The 26,590-nt window shown below is 46.2% G+C and overlaps 1 protein-coding gene across 1 annotated transcript in view; it reads right to left on the reverse strand.

The window, feature by feature from the left end:
• LOC147678942 (CD5 antigen-like) overlaps positions 1-26,590 on the reverse strand; it is a 192,307-nt gene that overhangs the window by 134,067 nt on the left and 31,650 nt on the right. Inside the window, exon 4 of the mRNA XM_086942441.1 lies at positions 3,777-4,091. Coding sequence (XP_086798567.1) covers positions 3,777-4,091 — 315 coding nt within the window. The remainder of the gene's footprint in view (positions 1-3,776; positions 4,092-26,590) is intronic.

Here is a 26,590-nt window from a genome sequence, read left to right on the forward strand (position 1 = left end):
AACTGGGGGGCTATGTCAGCTGAGGCGAAGGATGCTTCTTCGAGAGGGAAATGAGGAAGGCCTGGGTCAAGCAGGAGGGTTACCTTTTCACATCAGGATCGCGCAAAGGGAAAGGGTTTCATGGTCTATACATGAGAGAGGGGGTACAAGATACGCGCAGGAGGGAAGCTGGGGATTCCAATGGGTAAAAAGGCCATGGTGCTTAGAATGGCTGTACATATGCATAGGGGTACGGGTTCTTACTGGCAGGGTGATACGGTCAATAATTTACAGTATCCATGGTGCCCACAGGGAGAGGAGTGGGAGAAGAAGGGAAATGAATGCTGTCTATGTACATCAGTTTCGTCAGATTTCACAACGCCATGAGCAGGGGAAGGAGGCAAGGGGGGCAAGGCTGAAGGCACTGAAATCCCAGAATCATATCATTTTGAGCCATGTTGAGTTTATTGTCCCACCCCTCCTAACACAAAAAGCACTATGACGTGGCCTGCGCTGGCCTCATCAATAAACCTTTCCAGTGCCTTTAAGCTGTGCTAAGCATGCTGAACAGACAGCAGATGTGCTGCTAGACAACATAGCTAAAGGGCATTCACACTGACAAGGCCAATAGCTCGGGCAATACCGAGATCTATTGGCTTTGCCAATGCTTTTTTGGTGTTGGAATGGTCTTGCTAAACAAATGTGGAAGCGATAGGAAAAAACTGTTGAGGAGCCTTGAAGTGAAAGGATGATGTGGCGTAATGGCCAGAGGTGCCGACAGGGGAACTTGGGAACGAAGTTCGCATCTCAGTCATCTGAAGAGCTTGTAATTCTGGGCAATGGTTTAGGCTTCCCATGAATGTGTCATTGTGTAATGTAACTGGTGAGCATTTAAAGCGCTCCAATGCCATCGGCTCGTATTCGAGCTCTGGCAATACAGAGGATGGCGTGAGTGCTCCAATACCATTGGACCGTGCAAAAGTGCAGAAGTGTCTGGCACTCAGTGTCGATTTTAAATAGCCAAAAAAGGAGTATAATTTAATTTAATTTTAATACAACATTTTCATGGATGACAAGTGTTGATAACAATCTTACAAAACTTTAATAATTTTAATTACTCCTTGGGGCCTCATTTATGAAAAGTGACGCATCGCTGCGTGAAAACAGCGATGCGTCACTTTTCACTGCGCACTCCTTGCGACACCAATGATGCGTCATATTTAATGTATGACGCATCATGTCGCAAGGAGTTACAGATACGTCAGTATTTCTGACGTATCTGGAAGCGCAAAAGTGACGCATTGCTGGAGTGTGTCATAAAAGTGACGCAACTCCAGCAATGCGTCCTTTCACATGGGGAAAGCCCCATGTGAAAGGGCTTGCGTCAGTCTTATCCCTGCTGTGAGGCAGGCGCAAGATTTTAACGCAACAGCGTCCTAAAAGTGACGCAGTGAAATCTCATAGATTTCACTGCGTCACTATTACGAGGCTTTTTGCGGGGGAACGCCCCCTCTGCATACATTATACCTGACGCAGGTATAATGTGGCGCAGGGGTTTAAAAAGTGAGGCATCTTCCTAGATGCGTCACTTTTTAAATATGGCGCAACAAGGCGCATGTTTTACGCCGCCGATGCGTCACAAAAAGTAACGCATCAGCAGCGCAAAACTGACGCAAGGCCTCATAAATGAGGCCCTAGGTCCTTCTACTTCTTCCTAGGTATAACAACATGAGATGGGTCCGCCCCTTCAAGGCAGCAACCCTCTGCAACATACCAACAAACTCAAACACTTTCGAGAGGATTTATTTTCTTTCTCAAAAAAGATTCTCCCCCTCTTCAATATATCCTCCCCGCTTTCCTCTACCCACACCCTGCAAGTGCCAAGCTTATACTTGCCAAAGAAAAAGGAGGTGGGAGGGAAGGGAGGAAAAACAGAGGGACGGAAATGTGGAGGGAAGGTGGGATGGAAAGAGAGAGGGAATGATAGTGGGAAAGAGGGACGAAAGGAGGGAGGGTAGGAGGCAGGACAAAGAGAGGGAAGGAAGGAGGATGGGGCAGATGGAAGGAGGGAGATAAGAAGGGAAGGACAGAGAGAGAGAGGGAAGTAGGGAGAATGAAGGACGGAGAGAGGGTGAGAGGGAAGGGTGAAGGGAAGGTGGGATGGACAAAGGGATAGAAAGATATCGGGAGGGTAGCAGCGAACCAGGGAGAGAAGGAGGCAGGACAGGGCGGAGAGAGAGAAGGAACGAGGGTGGATAGATGGAAGGAGGGTGGTAGGAAGGTAACATGTGGAATGAAGGTAGGGAAGGACAAAGGGAGAGAGGGAGGAGAGAAGGAGGCAAGGTAGAATGGACAGAGGGAGGGAAGAACAGATGAAGGGAAGGGAAGGGCAGAGGGAAGAAGGGTGGGAGGGTAGTGTGGAGGGAGGGCATGATGGACAGAGGGAGGGAAGGACAGAGGGAGATGGGGGAAGAATTGAGGGAGGGAAGAATGGAGGGAGGGAAGGACAAAGGGAGAGAGGGAGGAGAGAAGGAGGCAAGGTAGAATGGACAGAGGGAGGGAAGAACAGAAGAAGGGAAGGGAAGGGCAGAGGGAAGAAGGGTGGGATGGTAGTGTGGAGGGAGGGCATGATGGACAGAGGGAGGGAAGGACAGAGGAAGATGAGGGAAGAATTGAGGGAGGGAAGAATGGAGGGAGGGAAGGACAAAGGGAGAGAGGGAGGAGAGAAGGAGGCAGGACAGGGCAGAGGGAGAGAAGGAACGAGGGTGGATAGATGGAAGGAGGGTGGTAAAAAGGTAACATGTGGAATGAAGGTAGGGAAGGACAAAGGGATAGAGGGAGGAGAGAAGGAGGCAAGGTAGAATGGACAGAGGGAGGGAAAAACAGAAGAAGGGAAGGGCAGAGGGAAGAAGGGTGGGAGGGTAGTGTGGAGGGAGGGCATGATGGACAGAGGGAGGGAAGGACAGAGGGAGATGAGGGAAGAATTGAGGGAGGGAAGAATGGAGGGAGGGAAGGACAAAGGGAGAGAGGGAGGAGAGAAGGAGGCAGTACAGGGCAGAGAGAGAGAAGGAACGAGGGTGGATAGATGGAAGGAGGGTGGTAAAAAGGTAACATGTGGAATGAAGGTAGGGAAGGACAAAGGGATAGAGGGAGGAGAGAAGGAGGCAAGGTAGAATGGACAGAGGGAGGGAAAACAGAAGAAGGAAGGGCAGAGGGAAGAAGGGTGGGAGGGTAGTGTGGAGGGAGAGCATGATGGACAGAGGGAGGGAAGGACAGAGGGAGATAAGGGAAGTATTGAACGGAGGGAAGAATGGAGGGATGGAAGAGTAGAGGGAAGGAAATTGGGAGGGAAGGATAGATTTAAGGTACTATTGTCAAAGTGAGGGACTGAGAGTAGTGGACTGTGCTCGGGAAGACTTGGGCTCAGGGTATTGAAGACTATTGATAAGTCATAGTATGGGCAAAAGGTGCTTCAAATTGAACAAAGCTTCAGTAGATGATGCAGACTAGACTGGGGCAAGAAAGCGTATACGTGGATCGACTAGTGTGACCCTCCTTCCCCTTAAGAAGTCATAAGTGTTGGGAAGAAAAAAAGAGCAGCAGCAAGCCCACAGGGGTTTGTAACTTCGCCCCTGGCTCCAGAGTAGAGTTATGTCTAATGAAGGGCAGTAATGGTTCATCCTGCCCTACTTGATTAAATGCTTGCCACCAGAGGTCACTTTTTATTTTGAACTCATGCAACCTATGTCTTCATTATGCAAGGAAGCTTGTTGTTACACACAGGTTACACTTCTTACCTGCACAGGTCACTCCAGCATTCCTCCCTGTTGGACAGGTATTAACATTCCAGCCTCGCTGTGCACATTTCCACAGGGCAGACTCATTTCCTTGGCATTGGACATCACTCATCAGAACTGGCAAAGGGCTGATCCCAAATGATGAATTATACTGATAGCTTTGTACAGCTCCACATCCAAGCTGTCTGCAGGCCACCAACGCGTCCTTCTGATCCCAGGCGTCATCACAGACTTTACCCCACACCCCATTGTGCCTGACCTCCACTCTTCCAGCACAGAGAGAGGGGCTGTTCACCAACTGGACCTGATCAGGACCTGGGAAGAGATTAAAAAGGCATTGGAAAGGAATGCAAACAAAATGAACCAATAAAACATAACGTTTTTTTTATCAATAAAAAAGGTACTGTTCAGTGACAAAGAACTTGATGTGGGAATAAATCCTCTAAAAATGTTAATATTCTTTTTTCAATCTCCCGGAAGATGAGTTGACAGCATCCTCTATTTTGCAACTATGCATTCCTCATATGAATGGAACACTCCAATGGGATCTAATGCAAGGGAACAGAGTCCCTGGTTGATACATTGGGCACCTCTCTGGACACAGCTCCACTCATCAGCTTCATCAGTAGCTGCAGTAATACAACCCTTGTGATGGGTACATTGGTCCTTGGTCAAAGATTCTTCCCACTACACCCTCACACTTCTAAGCATTATCTAAACTGTGAGAATCTAACATGTGTCCATATGTTCATGAGAATAAACCTTTCTGATTGACTTTGAATGTGGAGTCTAGTGGGCTTTACCTAAATGTAAATGTTTGCTGTCCTGCCTCTATATTGGCTTTCAATCTTTGCTCATCTTTCCTGATTGTTAGATTTAGGCTATATTGGGTGACCGTCCCACTATTGCTGGCCCACCTTATCTTGGTGCGGTCTCAGAACTGGCTTAGAAAGGTGATATCACACCTTGGACTATCCCTATTTATTTAAGAGAAGTGTTTATCTTCGTTACACAAACTCCTGCTGATACGAGCTTTGCATATATTCGATTTGTGAAGTCTACTTACTGTGAATACTCTGTCATTGATACGCCTTCTGAGTTTTCGGTTAATTGATTACATGATCCTGCGGATATGTGCTTTGCATGAATTCAACTTGTGAATTCTACTTACTGTGAATACTTTTCCATTGATAAAGTTTGGGAGTTCCCGACTCCTTGATTTTGTGACCTGAAGAAGTCCATCTCTGGACAAAACGCGTCAGCTGTGGTGTGCTTTTTTTAGAGAAGGAATCATTCAAATAAAAGAAGATACTTTAAGAAAAACACTATGGACATGGAACAGTGATTTCTTGTCTTGTTGTCAAGTGTTGCCCCTTTGCATTTTGTTTTAAAGTATTATAATCTTGTATTGGATCGTATTGTTGCAGTGGGTGCATTAACAATGTGCACACAAGTTGTAAGGGAAATCCCCATTCGATATATAATAACTAGTAATAGTGGGTCAGGTGCTAGGGCTTTAAAGGGTGCACTGTCATTTGTTTCTTTTTCCTCCTAATATAAATATAATATACAATATCAAATAATTGAAAGAAAATACGAAAATCTTAGAGGTCACTAATGGACAATACAACTATGAACTAGAATTTAAAACAACCTTAGAAATTTGCCAAAATACCAAAGGTTACAGGGATGTTATAGTTAGGAATTAGCAAAAAGAAACCTTAAATATTCACTAAAATACCAAAGGTTACAGGGACGTTATAGTTAAGCTGATATGTCCCTCGTACAAAACCAGAGAAATTCAGCAGTTACAGTTAGTTGAGCTAACTATAACTTGCGCTGCCGGATTGCACTGCTTATGACCTCACATCTTACATCACTCATGTCATGGTCAGTAAGATCACTCAAGACATCTCAAATGACAGCACTGATAACACCAACCAGTCACTGTGAGGGTTTTTAAAAGCGTTGACGTAAATAATTAATTTACTCTCTTAATTTCTATGCAGGTAAGTACTTAATCAATAATAACTCAAGTCGGAAAGAAAGAAAACAGAGTCCGTGGTGTTAGAGTTCTTAGGGGTTTTATTCCTCAAAAAGGAATGGTCTAGACCAGGATATCATGTTCTGACCACCCCAGGGGTGTCAGAAGGGATAGAGTGAGCACGCTACAATTTATTGACAATACATAGCTTATATACTTAATTCATGTCATACGAAACAGTCATAATGGGCGTAACAGCTGAGAGAAGACAAGATAACAGTATACACGTGTTGCTAGTACGTAATCAAAAGGCGTGGACTAGGCGTGAACTGGAGGTGTGTGCTAGAATCGTCACAGGTAGGTGTCACAAAAGGGTGGCACTAACAGAAATGTTGCAATGTCAGCAGTAATCGGAAGCTTGGATGCGCGCGCAGCTGCATGACGTGTGAATGACATGGAGTCGGAGGGTGCAGGGGACTTGACATTTACACTGACGGAAAGAGACAGAAGTCTGGCATGTCAGATCAACTTGTGCTTCTATCATATCTGATATCTGGTGTTTAGGAACTAAGCTATCTGGGCAGAAAGGTCTCTAGGGCAGAAGCTATTCTATACTAACTGTGAGTGCGTGTATAAGCGCCTAAGTGTCTGCATGAGAAGCGTGGGGGCACGGGGCCTTCCATGGAAGCATGGCAACAGAAGCTATGAATTACTTGCACAGAGACAGGTCGGCCCTTTGGCCCTTTGGCCCTGCAGCTGAAGAGGGATGTTTACTGAAGCTAGCAGGCAGGAATGTATTTTCGGGGAGCGGAACAGATAACTCGAAGGTTATAGTCAATCTTGGCAGGCAGCAGGCTGAGCTGAGCGCGAGGGGCCGCGCTGGAAGTAAGTCAGAGTTCACGGGTACAGAGGCAGCCTGGGCAGAGGCCCTTGGAGTCAGAAGCCAGAAAAGAGGCTCGGTGGCAGAAATTCAGGGGCCTACTCAGCTAGAGCTGAAAAACGGAGAAGTACACCACAAAAAGACGTTGGCATGGCATACTTAGGAACGGACCATTCAACCCATTCAGGGTGGGTCTGAAAGAGGACATGTTAACGTTGGACGCAAATGTATTTGCGTCTTCATAGCTGGTACAGGAGGGAAGTTACATGCACTTTAACTCGTACATGGAGACGGTGGGGTACACGCTAGGGAACACAACTTGACCATAACATTTATTTTTCCTCATTCCCTCCTTGTTCCCTACGGGCCCTTCATGATATATCGATCATCATAAATTGATCAGTTTGTTCTTGTAACATAATTTGTTCATCTCTCTTCCGTTGTCTATTTGAGAGAAAACTGGAATGTTCAATGCACGATGTGGCACACAGTCCACATATCGCCGGCCCGCACTGTAGGCACAGGCAGCAGCTGAATACTATGACAAGGCCAAAACCTAGGAAGGATAGGATCTTCCATCCCCAAGCGGTTAACGTTGTCCAGAACCAACCGGACCAAGTCCAGGTGCCTGGATTCTGATGTATCTGATTTGCAATTTTATGCAGACGGGTAATAGCTTGATAAACAGATGGCGCGTTTTGTGGGATGAAAACGCAGCAACTTGACCCGATGACCTTACAGGCTCCACCTCTATCTGCCAAGATGACGTCAATAACAAGACGATTTTGAAGGACAACAACCCGCATAGCAGATTGCTCCTCTGTTAGGTTACCTAAGGCGGAGGCAGTTTCATGTACTACTGCTTCAAGTGTTCTAGTTAATCTACGTATTAATTTACTGTTTTGGACAGGTCCTAAAAAGAAAAAGAATCCTTTATTAAAATCAGTGTACTGTTCCCATGCCGTTTCTGTGTAGTCGACAAGTGGGATATCTCTTCTGGGTCTATTCTTTACTAGATTTGTATTTCTATGGTAATCAGGGGGAGCTAGGAAAACAGGTGGCAGAAGGAATGCAATGTAACAGGTACCATCCCAATCTGGAGGTAGACGTATGTATGCGGTATGCCCACAAACAAAATAGGAATGACTGATAGCTTTAAAGGATGATTTACCATGATCACTGAATTCGACCACAATAGTGCATTTACTATGACCTAAGTGTACTGAACCTTTCTTTCGGACACATAATTCACCAGTGACTGGTAATACTAGCATATGGGGCAGACCTGGTGCAGCCCCGGATTCTACAGTAAGGATCATAAGGCTAATTGTGTAGTTACCTAATCCATATACTTCATTTTCTAGATCAGTTCCTATTCGAGTGGGGAGTCCCTCCTTATCAGGGTAACAGACGTCGAGCAGGACTAAGTTCAAGTTTCCCCAAACCCAGCCCCCATCGAAGACAGCAATATCGGGATCTAAAGAATTAATTATTTTAAACCATGCCCCACAGGAGCCATTGTGAGTGAACGGATACGGAAAGAGGGGCAGAGCTCCCTTGTAATTCTGGTAGGGAGGGAGTCGGCCACATATCCAGCAGTCTGTAGCATTGTTAGTCTGATGGGAGTGGTGTAACATACTAATGAATGTGTTGTTGCGCAGCGCAAGTCTGTAAGAGAGTTCGTGTAGAGGTAACTTGCTAAAAGTGTGTTCAGCAGAGACATTGTAAACAGATTGTTCACGCCTGAAAATAGGCCAGTAGATAGGTAGCAGAATGCTAGCAACAATAACTAAGATACTCAGAATAAACATGATTAATAGTGTCACTATACAGTGACTACGAAGTGATTTACAATATGCACTTTTCTTAACTTGTCTCTCTCTCTCTCTCTATCTCGATCTAGGGGATACATGTCAGAAACTATTTAACCGATTCACCTAGGGGAGGACTTAAACAATTAAACTGTCTGACTTGCTAGATCGGAGTTTCAACCTATACTCCTCTTGGGGAGTTTTTTCTCGTTCGGTAACTGTAAAGTCTTTTGGCTCAACACAGTCTTTGGTGGGGGTGGACGAGTCTCGGTCTGGCTTCAGTTCATGAAATTTTTTCACATGACTCGTATGGACCCACCCCTTTCTCCCTTCGATCTTGACGGCGGTCCTCGTGGTGAGAAGGACGGTCTTCGGTGCTTTCCAGCGGGGCTCCAGCGGACTCTTCCTGTCGAAATTTCGCACCAGTACCAGGTCCCCAGGACGGACCTCGTGCGGTTTTACATCAGTGTTGTCAGGGAAGGCTGCGGCAACCTGTGAACGACATGATTGGAGTGCAGACATCAAGGAGGCAAGGTAATCTGTCAACATGTTACAATCAACATCAGTGATCTTTTTCGGAATGGGCGTCCCCCACATATTCGGTGGTCTGCCAAAAACCACTTCGTACGGGGATAGCCCTGATCTCGAATGGGCAACCATTCTCATGTAGAATAGTGCCACGGGCAGGGCGACTATCCAGTCGACCCCTTTCTCCTGACATATCTTTGCAAGGCGAATCTTTAGTGTCTGGTTATGCCTTTCTACAAGGCCTGCGGCTTCAGGATGTCGGACACAATGAAATTTCCACTGGTATCCTAACAGTAAAGAAACCTGCTTCATTAACTCGGACGAGAAGGGTTGTCCGTTATCTGAGTACACAACACGAGGCAAACCGTATCGTGGGAAGAATTCACGAACCAACTGCCGGGCAGTGGTCGGAGCAGTGTAGTCTGGGACTGGGTATGCTTCGGTCCAACGGGACAGAGCACAAACAACTACAAGGACATACTTGAATCCTCGACAACGGTTCATCTGGATATAATCCATCTGGAGGACTTCAAAAGGGTGATCGGGAGGATGAAATCCACCTTGCTCTACAGGGACGCTTTTACCTGGATTGAACTGACAACAGATCATGCAAGTACGCACTTTCTGTTTTGCGGCTGCCCGTAAGTGTTTATTGTTCCAGAGATTTTGTAAACTGTCTAACATCGCTTTCTCTCCTAGATGTGCTGGGCTATGTGCTGTGTTAATCATGACTTGAACCATAGAGTCAGGGAGAAACCATGTAGATTTTCCCTTCGTCATCCAACCTTGATCTGTCTGGATCCCTCCTAGTTCAATCCATTTCTTTATTTCATCTGGGGTAGCATGTGCCTGAATATCAATTACATCTAGGGCGGGATCCTTGACTGCCATACACTTTGTCGGTACTATTGTCTTTGTCATGTCAGCTGTCTGAGTGTGAGTTAATGCTGTATGTTTCGCTGTCTGATCTGCCAGGTCATTACCCTGGGAAACAGAATCTGTGACTTTAGTATGTGCTTTACACTTCATGACTGATATGCCCGAGGGCAAATGTATTGCTTCTAACAGTGCTTGAATGAGGGGACCGTGTTGTATCTTGGCACCATGAGAGGTCAGGAAACCTCGTTCTTGCCATAACATGCCGAAGTCGTGTACGACTCCGAACGCATAACGGGAATCAGTGTATATGTTAACATTTCTGTTCTTGGCTAGTATACAAGCTCGGGTCAGAGCGATGAGCTCTGCTGCTTGAGCAGACAGTGTGTCAATACGATGTGTTTCTTTAACTTCGGTTTCAGTGGTCACTGCATACGCGGCCACTAATTCTCCTGTATTTGTTCTCAGGCATGAACCGTCCACATAAAGTGTCAGGTCTGGATTTGTCAGTGGAACATCTGTTAAATCTCGTCGTGGCTTTGTTACTGCATTAATGATTTCTATACAATCATGCGGGGCTGGATCTGTCATAATTGTAGGTAACAGTGTTGCGGGGTTCAGAATACTGCAGCGCCTGATTTCTATATGTGGCTGGAATAACGTTAATTCATAACCTGTCAGTCGTGCTATAGTCAGGTGCTGAGTCTGGGTTCTGTTTAACAGAACCTCTACAGAGTGTGGAACTTGTACTGTTAATTGATGGCCTAAAACAATTGAATCGCTCTGTCTGATGGCTAACACTGTTGCTGCTACTGACTTCAAGCACGCAGGGAGTGCCTGGGCTACTGAATCCAATGTACTTGAGAAATAAGCGCAAGGCTTATGTGAACCTGCTTGATCTTGGGTGAGGACAGACAACGCTGTACCATCACGTTCTGTAACAAAAAGTGTAAACGGTTTGTTGTAACATGGTGTCGCTAAAACTGGTGCTTGGCATAATGCTTTCTTTAATTCTTCAAAAGCTTGCGTGTGTTCCTGAGTCCAAGGGAGGACAGTCGAGGTCGCTGCCTCCTGTGTCGTTAACTGGATGAGTGGTTTAGCTAGAAATGCATATTGCGGAATCCATTGTCTGCAGTACGAGGTGAGGCCTATGAAGGCCCGCACTTCCTTTTGTGTCTGGGGTTGTGGCATATTTACAATTAACTGAATGCGATCGGGAGTGAGCTGTCTCCCCACTTTGGACAGCAAGTGACCCAAGTACACAACTTGCTGAACACAGAATTGTAGCTTCGAAGGAGACACCTTGTGTCCCTTGTCGGCCAGAAAATGTAAAACGGTCAGTAATGCTTGTTCACATTCGGGCTCACTTCGTGCGGTGATCAGTAGATCATCGACGTATTGCAGTAAAGCGGTGTTAACTGGCATTTGAATACAATCTAGCTGTCTTTTCAGTGCTTGACTGTAGATGCTGGGGCTTTCTGTGAATCCTTGAGGTGCGCGCGAAAATTTGAAACTGCGTCCATTTAAACTGAATCCGAAGAGATATTGGCTCTCTGGATCAATAGGCACGCTGAAGAAGGCGTTCTTGAGGTCAATTACAGTAAAGAACGTCGCTTCTGAATCAATAGCAGTCAATAGGGATGAGATATCGGGGACCACAGGGTACTGTGGAATAATGCATTTATTCAGTTCTCGAAGATCAATCACCAGCCGATATACTGACGTTTAAGAATCGGAATGATGGGTGAATTACAGATATTGGAGTCGGTCTCTACGACCACTCCTTGGGCTATGAGCTCTTCAATTATTTTCAGTAAAGCCACTACAGCATCGGGTGGTAACTTGTATTGTCTGATTCGGGGTAATACAACTCCTGTCTTGAGTGTAACACGGTATGGTGTAATGTGCATACAACCTACATCAGTTGGGCCTTTTGCCCACAAGTAATCTGGTACATTTTTCAATCTGACATCGAATTCTCGCAAAACATAATGACCCTTGAAATCCCGTAGAAAGAGTCTAACTCCCTCCGGGGAACAGCAGATTATGGCTCCTAAAGCCTTCAATGTTTTAATTCCTAACAGATTTTCTGGACATGATTTTGTAAGTAACAAGTCTGTAACGCGTGATAATGGACCCACAGCCAGGGGGACTGGTTCTGATACTTCATTTACAATGGGCTGTCCTGAAAAACCAAGGGAAACATTCTGTGAGCCTGAGAGGGGTGCCCCTGGGACTTCATCATGGCTGATCGTAGTGCGACTTGCCCCTGTGTCAATTAAAAACTTTCTGTCTTTTCCCAATACGTGACTGTGGACATAAGGACCTTCTTGATCTACAGGAATTTCAATAAGAGGCAAGCCAAATTCCCTCTCTAGGCTGTTTCATGTATATCGTTGATAATCAGGGTAAGCGGACTGGGCATACTGGTACATCTGTTGTGAAACTTGCTGTGATGCGGCAATGGGCTGTGGCTGTGATACCGCTACTGTCTGTGCTGGAGGTGAAGAAGCATGCATAGGCTGTGTATTCTGTGTATTCTGTGAGGACTGATGCTGGTTATGGTCTTGTCTAGGCGGATGCGGTCTTTCTTTAGTTTTACCTGTGGCTATATTATGTTTCAGGACTGGGCATTCATGTACGTAATGACCTGGCTGCTTACAGTAATTGCATGTCCCTTTAACGGGAGCTGTAGTGTGACTTGTCTGGGTCCCACCCTTCCTCTGACCATCGGCTGGGACCGTCTGAGCTACTAACATTTTCATCTTCGTGTCTTTCATGCGTTTTTGTTCCTGATCCTGCTCTTCTCTAATTCTGTTCTGATGATATTGGAGCATCTGTAACATCTGGGATGGTGTATTTGCCTGCCAAGTACTTTCAACTTTGTAAACTCGGTTTTTAACTAATGGTAGGGAATTCTCAACTAATTTTGATACAAAAAGATGCGGATATGACTCGCTACTTGGTTTGAGGCCACTATTAATAATGAAACATTTCTCGAATCTTGAATAGAAGTCACTAGTATCTTCATCATGTTTCTGTTTACAGGACGAGATTGCGTCCCAATCTTCCTTTCTCGTTGTCAATAATCTTGGCAGGACCTGTACTATTAAACCTGGTAATGCTTTAGTTTTGTCCCCAAGGCCTACCCCTGGGATACGTTTGCTTTCTTCGTCTTCTATCTCTGCCCATGCAATCTTTGTGTCTCCCACCTCCCATTCCTTTTCCTTTAGTTTCTCGTAGATGCCCGTGGGCAACAGTACTTTTAACATTTTCATGATATCATCATATGTGTAATCCCCCATCAGTAACATGTCTTTAAGCTCTCTGTGAAAACCTGCGGGATCTTTATCATGACACGGTACTAGTTTCTTCATTTCTAACAGTTCTAACTTGGTCAGAGGCGTGTGTACATATACACGTTTCAAAAGGTGATCCGTACCCATAACAGGGTGCACTTCTCGTAAGGGGTTCTGACTTTCAATGCCACCCTCGCATTGCATGTGATATGTTTTTCTTTCTGGAGGCGGGGCGGGAACATATTCGGAGCTTATAAAAGTGTCATATCTACGGCGTTGTTCTAGAATTATTTGAATTATTTTGGTACTTAAGCCTCTCCATCTATCCATGAGTAGTGCTTCTAGTGTTTCGTGTAGGGGACCTGGATCAGAATGATGGTTTCTGTATTTGATAAGGAGGTGCTGAATCATGTATACACCTGCTAATTTCTGCTCGTCTGGGGAAAGGTTCAGAAATGTCTGTGCTACTGTGTCATCATTATATATGTCTGTATTTTCGGCCCATGATACGGCTGATCGGGCTAGTTCTTGTTCATCCATAGAATTGAGCACGTGGTACCCTACTCGATCTCGAAGCCTTCTATCAGTTTCCTGGAACTGATGTTCAGCAGAATTCGGGTTTGTCAAGGCAGAGAAAAAAACTCTCTTGCTTTCCGGACGGATACCCTTCCTAAGGTAAGTTCCCTTACCTGCATATGCTATAATATCTGTCGTCTTTACTGGTTCTTCCTGCTTTTTCTTTTTCTTTTTGATGTACTGCTATCACTGCTTTTCTAATTTTTCCACACATACTGACTATGCAAGTCCCCTTGTCATGTTTTCCTTCAGCTATATTTTGACCCCACTTGTTCAGTGCATCTAATTCACTCTGATCTGTTCCAGGCCTGTCTCGTTCTCTTATTAGGCAATTTATGAAAAATCGTAGTATCTGTGCTTGAATGTCAACTTTCTGTTTCCCCATGGCTTCCTTAATACTGTCAGGGTCTTTCCCTGTCTGAACAAACTCATATATTCTATCTAGGCGCTCCTTCATTCCTACATAGCATAGCAAGATATCAGTAGCAGATCTTAACCGTAGTGATGCCAATATCATTAGATCGTCTTTTCGGGGTACTGGATCGTATCTGCAAACTGAAATGTTTTCTTTAAATGCGTCAAAGCGGGGTGACCTGAACGTGAGAGGACACTGCATATCCCTGAGATTTAATCTGTGTGTTAATGGCGGGGTCCGAGGACCCGCGGTCGCACCTCCTGAAGCGGAGGCTTGTGCAGTATCTTCCTGTGGAGTCGGTATCTGAACTTGAATTTGTCGTTTAGTTGCATCAGGTAAACGTGGTTTCGGTAGGTCTATTTTGGGTGCGGGAAGTGGCGGGGCTGGCGGAACGGGGGAGGTCTGTTGCGGTATTGGCGGAACATGATCTGGAGGCGGGGTGCGAACAGGCAGATTGGTGTAAGCCGGTGCTACATCCTCTAGATGAGAATTTAGGAATATGTCTTTAGTAGTCTTATGCATTACTTTAGTTGGGATCAATGGTGACGGTAAGTTTTTCGGTATTTCTGATAGGGCCTCAGGTGTACCCTCGGCCGCGAGATACATACCGTTTACGAGATTGTGTCGTGCGCGGTCTATCTGTTCAGTTTTTACTCGGATCCCCTCGGTAACTAGTTCGTTTTCTTGGGCTTTCTCTGATTCTTTAAGTCTATCTTCTCTACGTAGTTCTCTTTCAGCACGCTTATGTGCTTCCTTACGCCAAAATTCTATGGCGTCTTTCTGAGATTGTCTAGCTTTCTTTTTCCATAATGCTTCTTCTTCCTTATGATGCACTCGGCATCCCATGTTCCGTTAACGGGCCATCTGTGTCTTTCGTCTAGATGTTTCGTATAGTCGGCCCATAAATCTAGATACAATATGGCATCTATGCCATGCTTATGGTACATAAAGTTACCTGGAGTGTCCCTAGGGGGAATAGGAATTTCTTCCTCCAGTATCCCTTTCCTAGTTCCTATCTGCTTTAACTTGTTAAAAAACGGCATCTTGTTACTTAGTACTGAATGCTCAATCCTTAGTACTTAATACTGAATACGGCTAGTTATACAAGAAACACAATAATGCACATAAAAACGGTCACATTCATACCACGACATTAATCACATGAAAAAGACATTTTTAGACATAGATGACTACCCCCTATACTGGATGTACTGCTAAACAGTACAGATACACTGGTGTAACAGTGCAGAAATTCAGACTAGATATACTGCTAAACAGTACAGATACACTGCCTAAAAACAGTGCAGACCGGACTTGTGTACCCAAACCCGTCTAGATACGTCCCAGCAATGGTACTCACCGGGAAGCACGGAAACAGAAGGCCTCGGAAAACTCGACTGGACTCGACTCGACACTTCGGAAAACTTCGGAAAACTTCGGAAAAACTTCGGAAACCTGGGTGGGTCTCTTGACACCTCGGACCTTGCTTCTTTCGGCTAGGCTCTGGTCGGGATCCTCCGCACTCCTCACCGCCTCGTCTGGGTACTGATCGCAGTCTTCGTCACCTCCGTGGGTCAGAGGGAGATGCAGGAAATCCTGCCGGTACGCGTAGTTTCCATCTAACTGATGGCAGGGGACACAGCTTGCAATGCACCAACCGGCGCGTGAGGTGGGGGAGGGGTCCCTGTTCGGGCGCCAAAATGACGTAAATAATTAATTTACTCTCTTAATTTCTATGCAGGTAAGTACTTAATCAATAATAACTCAAGTCGGAAAGAAAGAAAACAGAGTCCGTGGTGTTAGAGTTCTTAGGGGTTTTATTCCTCAAAAAGGAATGGTCTAGACCAGGATATCATGTTCTGACCACCCCAGGGGTGTCAGAAGGGATAGAGTGAGCGCGCTACAATTTATTGACAATACATAGCTTATATACTTAATTCATGTCATACGAAACAGTCATAATGGGCGTAACAGCTGAGAGAAGACAAGATAACAGTATACACGTGTTGCTAGTACGTAATCAAAAGGCGTGGACTAGGCGTGAACTGGAGGTGTGTGCTAGAATCGTCACAGGTAGGTGTCACAAAAGGGTGGCACTAACAGAAATGTTGCAATGTCAGCAGTAATCGGAAGCTTGGATGCGCGCGCAGCTGCATGACGTGTGAATGACATGGAGTCGGAGGGTGCAGGGGACTTGACATTTACACTGACGGAAAGAGACAGAAGTCTGGCATGTCAGATCAACTTGTGCTTCTATCATATCTGATATCTGGTGTTTAGGAACTAAGCTATCTGGGCAGAAAGGTCTCTAGGGCAGAAGCTATTCTATACTAACTGTGAGTGCGTGTATAAGCGCCTAAGTGTCTGCATGAGAAGCGTGGGGGCACGGGGCCTTCCATGGAAGCATGGCAACAGAAGCTATGAATTACTTGCACAGAGACAGGTCGGCCCTTTGGCCCTTTGGCCCTGCAGCTGAAGAGGGATGTTTACTGAAGCTAGCAGGCAGGAATGTATTTTCGGGGAGCGGAACAGATAACTCGAAGGTTATAGTCAATCTTGGCAGGCAGCAGGCTGAGCTGAGCGCGAGGGGCCGCGCTGGAAGTAAGTCAGAGTTCACGGGTACAGAGGCAGCCTGGGCAGAGGCCCTTGGAGTCAGAAGCCAGAAAAGAGGCTCGGTGGCAGAAATTCAGGGGCCTACTCAGCTAGAGCTGAAAAACGGAGAAGTACACCACAAAAAGACGTTGGCATGGCATACTTAGGAACGGACCATTCAACCCATTCAGGGTGGGTCTGAAAGAGGACATGTTAACGTTGGACGCAAATGTATTTGCGTCTTCATAGCTGGTACAGGAGGGAAGTTACATGCACTTTAACTCGTACATGGAGACGGTGGGGTACACGCTAGGGAACACAACTTGACCATAACATTTATTTTTCCTCAGCGTTATGTGTTGAATATGTATAACCAGGTGTAATGGTGAGTATAAGTGCCTATATTGATGATTCAGTGGTTGTGTGACTGACTAAATATGAATGATTAGGTATCTCAGTAAATGTATGAGTGAGTGAATAGGTTGTGTGAATGTCTGTATCAGTCTGCAAGTTGGTGTCTAAGTGGCTGAATGGGTTGGTGAGTGGTTACGAGAGTGGTTGTATGGGTGATTGATTGGTTGTCTGAGTACCTGAATGAGTGCCTATGTAGGTGGGTGAGGATGTGTGTGTCTGTACTATGGATGAGTGAGTGGGTGGGTGGGTGAGTGGCTGTATGGGTTAGTGTTTGCATCTGTGACGGGCTGTCTGGTTGACTGAGTGTATGTATGGATGTGTCAGTGAAGGAATGGCTGTGTCGGTGGTATATGGGTCAATAACTGGATACGTGAAAGGCAGTATATATGAGTGTTGGAGTATATGAGTAAATATATGTGTGGCTGAGGGATTGTGATAGTGTTTGTATAGGTTAGTGAGTGCATGGGTGGGGGGCTACATGGGTGAGTGAATATGTATTAGTATCTGTATGAATAAGTACGTGGGAGTGGTTTTAACCTTATAGGTGAGCAAATGGCTGTGTGATTGACTCAATAGGTGAGTGAGTAGCTCAATAAGTGACTGACAGTTTATGAGTGGCTGTCTGGGTACTGAGAATAGGTGTGTGTAGACCTATGGATCACTGAGTATGTGTGTAAGTACTTGTATAAGTGTGTAAATGGTTTTGAGAATGCTAGTGTGGAATTTGGAGTGCGTGTATAAAAGGTTATATTGAGGTGTGAGATTGTGCATTAGTTATTCCATAGATGATGTCATCAGTTATGTAATTTGAGATTGCATAGGTGATGTCACTGACCAGGTAAGGAGTGATGTAATATGTGAGGTCATAAGCAGAGAATTGCGAGGTGCAAGTTATAGTTAAGTTAGCTCTGCTAACTATAACCACTGAATTTTACTGGTTTTGTGTGAGACAAATCCAACCCTTACTATAATGTCCCTGTAACCTTAGTTTTTTCAGTGAGTTTCTAAGTTTTTTAAATACTATTTGTTAACTATAGAGCCCGTGTGATCTTTGTTTTTTTCAAAGAATTTCTAGGGTTTTTTAACTGGTAGTCGTATTTGCAGAGAGGTGTAGAAAAGGGTCTGGGCCTCTGACCAACTATCAAGAATCCTGCTGTTTAGGACTTACAGGAGGTATAAGAATGGCTCTTTGGCCCCCAAGGTCTCTTAGCAGGTAAGTGGACTTCACGACTCAACCAGTAGTGTTCCATTAGCCACATTTGTAGAGTGGTGGAGAAAGGGGATGTGGCCTGCAAAGACCTCTTAGCAACCCAGCTGTTTGGGACTTATTGACGGTGGGGTAGTTGGGGGCCAACCATACCTCTTGCTACCTCCAGTAAGACCTACACAGCATGATTGCTAAGACCTGGTAGACGCCATGCCCCTTTCTCTAAACACTATGGAAATGTGCCTTCTTATGTTCTACTAGTTGGGAGATGAAGTCCCAATGGCTCTTGAGGTTCCTTGGGGTCCAACTCGCCCCCCTTTTACATTCAGTATGACCCACACCACTGAATTGCAGAGAGGTGGTCGGAGGCCAAACCCTCTTTCCCCACCACTCTGCAAACATGCCTCCTGGCACACTGCTGCTTCGGGAAATAAGTCCACTTTAGTCCTCATGTCCTCAAGAGGCCCTCAAAAGGCCAGGGAACATGTAAATACTAAGTGTTCAAGTGAAAGTTTGGTTAAGTGAGTTGGTTTGTGAATGGTTGTACTGGAGACTATGTCAAATGGGTGTATAGGCGAGTGAGTAGATATGTGAAAACTTGCATAGAAGTGTGAATGGGTATGTTATTAGTTATGTGGGAATGTAAGCAAATGTGTGAATGATTGAATGAGTGAGTGAGTAGGTGTTTTGAGAGGCTGCATGGGTGAGTGAATGGGTGTGTCAGTACCTGTATGTGTGAGTACATGACTGTGTGTGTGACTATTTTTGTGACTGACTGGTTGCATGATTAACTATATGGGTGAGTAACTGATTGTGTGACTGGTGGTCTGAGTGAGTGAGTGGGTGCATAAGTTGGTCTATGGATGAGTAACAACATTTATACGCAGTTGTATGTATCTGTCAATTAGTATGTGAGTGATTGTGTTGGTGTGTAACTTGGTGTGCAACAGGTTGTATATGGGTGTGAGTAGGTTTGTGAATGGCTCTATGGACAATGTCATTAGTGATGTCATTAAATATGTATTTTGAGATGACAATGTCATAAGTGATGTACTATGCAGGAATGCATGTATAACTGAGCATTTGTCCCTGAAAGAGTAGATGTAGGTAATTGAAGTTACTAACTGGATATTGTAGGTTTTATACAGAAAGGAGAACATTTTACATTCTATCTATATACTAAATTACACTTTAAACACATAGGACTTTGCCTTATGGGGTAGCTACTGTCTTATTTAGGGATGCCTTATATGTGGGAGAAGAGCCACTAAATTATTGCAAAGGCCTAGCAGTAGAACCGATTAAAGAATGATATCAGGTCTGAAACTTGTAAAAAGGGATACTTCTCTGCATGGGGTTAGTTAGTATAATTTTTTACTAGATATATGAATGAGTATCTCAGTCCCTATGTAGGGGTCTGTTTCTATATTTAGGAATGTGTATTGGTATATTGGTGGCTCCCTTTGTAAGTGTATGGCTCTGTAAATGTATATGTTAGGAGTGGCATGATTGCTTCTTGGGTGTGTTACTATTGGGTTACTCAAGTGAGTGTGCCATTGCCTTCATTAGTGCCAAATGCATAAGAGTTAGTTTGTGTATGTGAGTGACAGTGTTTGAGGAGGTCATTTAGTGGATGTGTAAGAAAGTTGTATGGTATATCGCTGGCTCTCTTTTTGAATGTATCACTCTGTAAATGCAAATGTAACGGGCAGCATTTGATAGGCTTTTGGGTGTGTTAGTGAGTCTCCCTTTGCTGTGTGTATATGAAATTCAAACTAGGGTGGAAAACAGGATGCATAAATGAGTAAATATGCATGTAACTGCATTCACTACACTGAAACTTCTAAATATATGTTTCATTTTATATATATTTGTTTACTATATTACATAGGTTCAGGCTACTTTAGAGGTGACTTAAAGTGGTTAGATGGCAGGTTAACACATATGAATTAGTTTTAAATACCGAGTCGACTTAGCTGTGGATCTACATGCACAAGGGTAAGTGCACTAGGCCTGAAGCATGTGGAAAGGTCTACTTCTCTGGATGTTTTACTTGGTAGTGTTATTTCTTCACTACATATCTTGATAATTGTATTTGTTTGTGAGTGTTTCGCTTTGGTAATTCATGTGTAAGGGGTGGAATTGATTGTGTCATCAAGTCAAGTCAAGTCAAGATTTGTATAGCGCACTACTCACCCGGAGGGTCTCAAGGCGCTTGAGGGGGGGGGGGGTCGTTACTTATCAAATAGCCAAGTTTTGAGTTGTTTTCTGAATGAGAGGTGGTTCTGTGTAAGGCCAAGGTGGGTGGGGAGAGAGTTCCAGGTTTTGGCTGCTAATTAGGAGAAAGATCTTCCTCCCATGGTGGTTCTTCGGATGCGTGGAATCGCGGCAAGGGCTTGATTGGAAGATCGTAGTTGGCGGGTGGAGGTGTAGAAGGTCAGGCTCATGTTGAGGTATTCGGGTCCTAGGTCTTTGTGTGCGTGGGTGAGGAGGTGGAATGTTATTCTCTTGTTGACGGGGAGCCAATGAAAGTCTCTCAGGTGACCGGATATGTGATTGTGGCGGGGTATGTCTAGGATGAGTCTGGCGGAGGCGTTCTGAATGCGTTGGAGTTTTTTCTGTAATTTGGCTGTGGTTCCGGCATAGAGGGTGTTTCCATAGTCCAGACGGCTTGTGACAAGTGCTTGGGTGACCGTCTTTCTTGTTTCGGTGGGGATCCATCGGAAGATCTTTTTGAGCATGCGTAAGATGTTAAAGCATGATGATGAGATGGCGTTGACTTGTCTGGTCATCGAGAGAGAGGAGTCTAGAATGAATCCCAGGTTGCGAGCATGGTCCATTGGTTTGGGCCCCCTGCCTTAGGCCGATGGCCACCATGAGTCATCCCATGCGGAGGGGGATGACCCGTCTTGTCTGAATTCAGTTTTAAGCGGCTGTTCTTCATCCACTCGGCTACGTCTTTCATCCCTTCGTGTAGGTTGGTTTTGCGGTGTTTGGGTCTTTGGTGAGGGAGAGGATCAGCTGTGTGTCGTCAGCGTAGGAGATGATGTTGAGGTTGTGTTGGCGTGCGATGGATGCAAGGGGGCTCATGTAGACGTTGAAGAGGGTGGGGCTGAGCGATGATCCTTGTGGTACTCCGCAGATGACTTCGGTGGCCTCTGATCTGAAAGGGGGGAGGCGGACTCTCTGTGTTCTTCTGGCGAGGAACGATATGATCCAATCCAATGCTTTTCCTTTTATCCCGACGTTGCTGAGGCATTGTATAAGGGTGCTATGGCAGACCGTGTCAAACGCTGCGGAGAGGTCCAGGAGGATGAGGGCGGCTGTTTCCCCGTTGTCGAGTAGTGTTCGGATGTCTTCTGTGGCTGCGATGAGGGCGGTCTCAGTGCTGTGTTTGGCTCAGAAGCCGGACTGTCAGGGGTCGAGGGAGCCGTTTGATTCGAGGAAGGCGGCGAGCTGACTGTTGACTGCCTTCTCTATGACTTTGGCAGGGAAAGGGAGGAGCGAGATGGGGCGGTAGTTCTTAAGTTCAGTGGGGTCTGCTGTAGGTTTCTTCAGGAGGGCACTGAGTTCGGCATGTTTCTAGCTTTCCAGGAAGGTAGCGGTGTTGAGGGAGCAGTTGATGATATCCCGGCGATGGGGTGCGATGGTAGAGTCGGCCTTGTTGAAGATGTGGTGGGGGCAGGGGTCGGTTGGTGATCCGGAGTGAATGGAGTTCATCAAGCGGGTGGTGTCTTCGGTGCTGATCATGTTCCAGGCGCAAAGGGTGGTGGTGGGGTGCTTCAGTTCGGTGTTAAGGGGGGTGGACTGGTTGCCAAAGCTGTTATGTATGTCAGCGACTTTTATGTGGAAGAACGAGGCTAGAGATTCACAGAGGTCTTGAGAGGGAGTGATGTCGTTGGGCCGGCGCTGGGATTGGTGAGCTCTTTGACGATGCTGAAGAGTTCCTTGCTGTTTTGGGCGTTGTTGTCGAGTCAATCCTTGAATGCTGATTTCTTGGTGGATCAGATCAGTTGATGGTGTTTGCGGGTGGCGTCCTTGAGGGCGGTCATGTTGTCTGTGGTTGGGTTTCTTCGCCAGGCTTTCTCGAGGGTGCAGCAGTTCTTTTTGGAGTTCTTGAGGTCGTCATTGAACCAGGAGGCTTTTTTGTTACCTGGCTTGTTGTGGTGCTTTTTCAAGGGTGCTAATTCATCAGCGCAGTGGGTGATCCATTTTGTGAGATTGATGGCTGCTTGATTTGGGCCCGAGGATTTGGCGGGAGGGTTTTGGTTTAGCGATGTGGTGAGCTGGTCGGTCGTAAGTTTGTTCCAGTTTCTACAGGGGACTTGTTGTGGGTGGTGGTGGTTCGTGGTCTTTCTGAAGTTGAAGTGGACGCAGCTGTGGTCCGTCCAGTGGAGTCCTGTGACGTGATTGAAAGAGACGTGCTTGCTAGAGGAGAAGATTGGGTCGAGTGTGTGTCCGGCATATTGGCTGGGGGTGTTTACCAGTTGTTTGAGTCCGAGATTGGCGAGGTTGTCCAGAAGGGTGGTGGTGTTGCTGTCGTTGTTCTTTTCCAGGCGGAAGTTGAGGTCCCCTAGGAGAATGTAGTCCTCGGAGGGGAGGGCGTGTGGGCTGATGAAGTCAGTGATGTTTTCGCTGAATTGTGTGCGGGGTCCTGGTGGTCTGTAGATGAGGGTGCCTCTAAGTGTCGTCTTGGGGTCGGTGTGTATCTGGAAGTGGAGGTGTTCGGCAGTAGTGAGGGTGTCATCGGAGTTGATCGTGATGTGGATGGTGTTTTTGTGGATGATGGCGATGCCTCCTCCTGTCTGGTTGATGCGGTCCTTTCAGATGATCTCGTAGCCGTCTGGGATGGCTATGGCGGGCGCTGATGAGGCGTTCATCCAGGTTTCTGTAAGAAAGGCGTCATCCGGCGTAGTGTTTTCCAGTAGGTTCCATAGTTCAATGGCGTGTCTGTGGACCGAACGGGTGTTGAGCAGGATGCACTTCAGGTGGTTGTTGTTGCAGCTCTGTTTGGCGTTTGTGGATGTAGTTTGGGTTTTGATGCAGCCGAACTTGCAGGATTGGCAGGTGAATGGTCCATGGGTGCGTCCTGGGGCGGCTTAGTGGCAGTCGGGGAGACAGCCGGTGTTGAGTGCAGAGAGGGTTGCGGCGTTGTACGTTAGGCTGGTGGAGTGGGCTTTGCGGGGGCCAGGGGGTCTGGCGCTGGGCGCGGTCCAGGCACGGACGGGCGAAGACGGTCTTACCTTTGGCGCGCCTTCAGCGCGCAAGGGGCCCGTCCGCTGCGCATGGATGCTGCGCGTTTGCCTCTCTGCCATAAGTGGAGCGTGGAGGGGGCAGAGCGAGGGAGGAGCAGCTGGGAGGCGGGAGCGGGTGGCGAGTGGGGAGGAGGGGATCGGTGATGCTGGAGGGAGCGGGGGTGGGGCCGCGGGGGAGCAGCGGCGATGTACACAAAAGTAAATAAGCACAATAAGCAGGCACAACAGTATCGGCAGGGGCGCGGAGGACGATGAGATTAAAACAATGCAGCCACGATACCAGATCAATGCAGCCTCAGTAAATAAGCACAATAAGCAGGCGCACCAGTATTGGCAGGGGCACAGAGGACGAAGTAATTAAAACAATGCAGCCACAATATCAGATCAATGCAGCCTCAGCACTTATCTCCGGAGGGCAGTGGCAGCGATAGGGCCTGAGGAGCGATCGGCACTGACCAGGTCAGGTCGGAGTGGGAGTGTCAGTTCATTTGGTACTTTTCAGACTGTTTCTAAATATTTTGATAAATGTGTCAGTTTGCATGTGTAGATGTTTTTATATAGGCACAAAAGTTTCTTAGTTCACTCCGTTTGTGTATGGGTAAGAAGTAGGATGGATTGCGCATAGGGTGTCTTAGTCATTCGGGGGTATTTATTTGAGTATGTCACTACGTGTGTTAGTGGTACATACATAACAGTTGCGTCAGTGCATATGTTTACCTGCTTGTTCATGGTAGCTTGCTGTCTAAAATTAGACCAAGGTTGGGGGCGTGGTCTGTTGGGGCAGAAGATGATTGTATTCAGCAGGCCATGGTTCAGCACACCATACAGTATGTAGTAACAATATTGATCAAATTAATGATATCAGTAAGCCATGGAGTTTTCCTTCTTGTTTTTATTCCAAATCTTCACACACTAGTAGCCACTTTTGTGTGAAGATTTGGAATAAAAACAAGAAAGAAAACTCCATGGCTTACTGATATCATTAATTTGATCAATATTGTTACTACATACTGTATGGTGTGCTGAACCATTGTGTTGAATTGTATACAATGCCTTAGGGCATTGACTTTGGAAGCTTAGGGGTATGTGGCTTCAGGTTTCTGGCACCCACAAATACAACTAGACCAGGATAGAGTGGATAGAGTGCAGTCAAGTGTCTTACCCTGTACCCCTGTCTTAGTATTACTAATTGTGTTCAGCAGGCGATCATGTGTCATTCCATGGCAGGGTATTCTTCCGCAGGTATTCTTCCAAAAGATGAGAACTTCAAATGAGTCCATGTTTAGGTCGAAACACTTGTTTTTATACAGTTGGTGATTGTTAGATCTGGGGGTCTCTAGTTGGCAATGGTATGCACCTTTGTCCAAAAAGGGACCCTTAACTGTAATCAGGATAAGGGGATTACACTCCTAAATAACCCCTGCTCACCCCCTTGGTAACTTGGCACAAGCATACAGGCTTATCTCAGAGGCAATCAGTTAAGCATTTGTGAATATACACAGTAATACAGTGAAAACACTACAGATGGACACAACACAGGTTTTATAAAAATAAGTATTCTTTATATAGACTTAACACAAGACCACACACGTCAAAATCCACAATACTATACTTAAAGTTGACTTAAAGATGATTAAAGTTGCTTAGTTCAAGTTGATGGCAAATGCTACAAAGTTCTCAATAAAATACCTGGATGCTTAACCCAAAGTAAACAAAAGGTTTGCAAAAGGGGAGATGCGTTGGTTCCGTGATCTGGGGGAGATGATGCATTGTGCCTCAATGCTTGCGCAGAGTAGGGGATGCGTCGTGATCCTTACCGATGCAGAGGTGATGCGTAGATTCTCAGCCTGCGGGCCCGTTGTGGTGTGCAAGATGGCACCTTGATGCGATGCGACAATCCGGTCATGATGCGAGAAGATGGCGCCCTTGATGCGGCGATGAGATGACGATGCAATGACTACCTGGCAGCCTTGCGACGACTCTGTACTTTGGAGCCACGACAAGCCCTGCAACATGCTTCTCCCGTGATGCGATGGCGACTCTCACGATGGCGTCATGCTTCTCTGGTTATGCGACAGCAGGCAGCTTCGATGAACACACGCTTCCAGGGAGAAGCAGCAAAGGCTCGCTTCTCTGACGATTTCAGCTGCGGCGGTGACATACTTCTTCTCGATGTGTCGCGCTTCCAGCTCCCAGCGGCATGCAAGTGGCTGGAGTCAGTAGTCCCAGTAAGGAAATTCAGGAGAGAGCTGGAGGTGAAGTCTTTTGTCCCTGAGACTTCATCAGGAGGCAAGCACAGTTCAAGCCCTTGGAAAATATTTGGAATATGATGAAAGTCCTTAAAAAGATCCTTCTCCTTTCCCTTGGCAATGAAGCAACCACTGCAGGCCATCCCAGCAAACAGGACACTGGCAGAGGGGCAGTCCAAACTCCTGCAGCTTCCTTGGTTCTTCTCCTTGGCAGAAAGGTTTCTTGTTCCAGAAGTGATCTGATTTCTTGGGATTAGGCTCCCAATATTTATACCCCAAAATCTGCTGTCCTCTGAAGGCAGATGGGCCTCTACCTAGTCCAAACCAGTTCCTGCACACTTTGTTTACATGACTCTCTTCTTCCTTTCACTGTGAAGGGCAGAGACAGCAGTCTCCCCACAGGAGGTTGAGCCAGCACATGGGATAAAAGATACAGCTCTGGAGCACTTTGTTGACAAGATTCCTTCTCTCCTTTCACAGTGCAGGGCAGATACATCAGACAAGCCACAGGGGGTGAAGCCAGCATTGTAGAGGGAAGGCCAAGCCCTGTTCAGGTCCCAGGTTCAACTTGTCCCTCCCATCTAGATGCAGAACTCCCTATTCACCACTGGGCTGCCCCAGCCTGTCTCCTGGAATCCCCCAGGCCTGTCACTCACAAACCCAGACAAAGAATACACAACCTAGCGGAGACAGGCATGGACTGTTAGGCAAGAAAATACCTACTTTAT

The sequence above is a fragment of the Lissotriton vulgaris genome, chromosome 11 (genome assembly GCF_964263255.1).
Source record: "Lissotriton vulgaris chromosome 11, aLisVul1.2, whole genome shotgun sequence".
NCBI lineage: Eukaryota > Metazoa > Chordata > Amphibia > Caudata > Salamandridae > Lissotriton > Lissotriton vulgaris.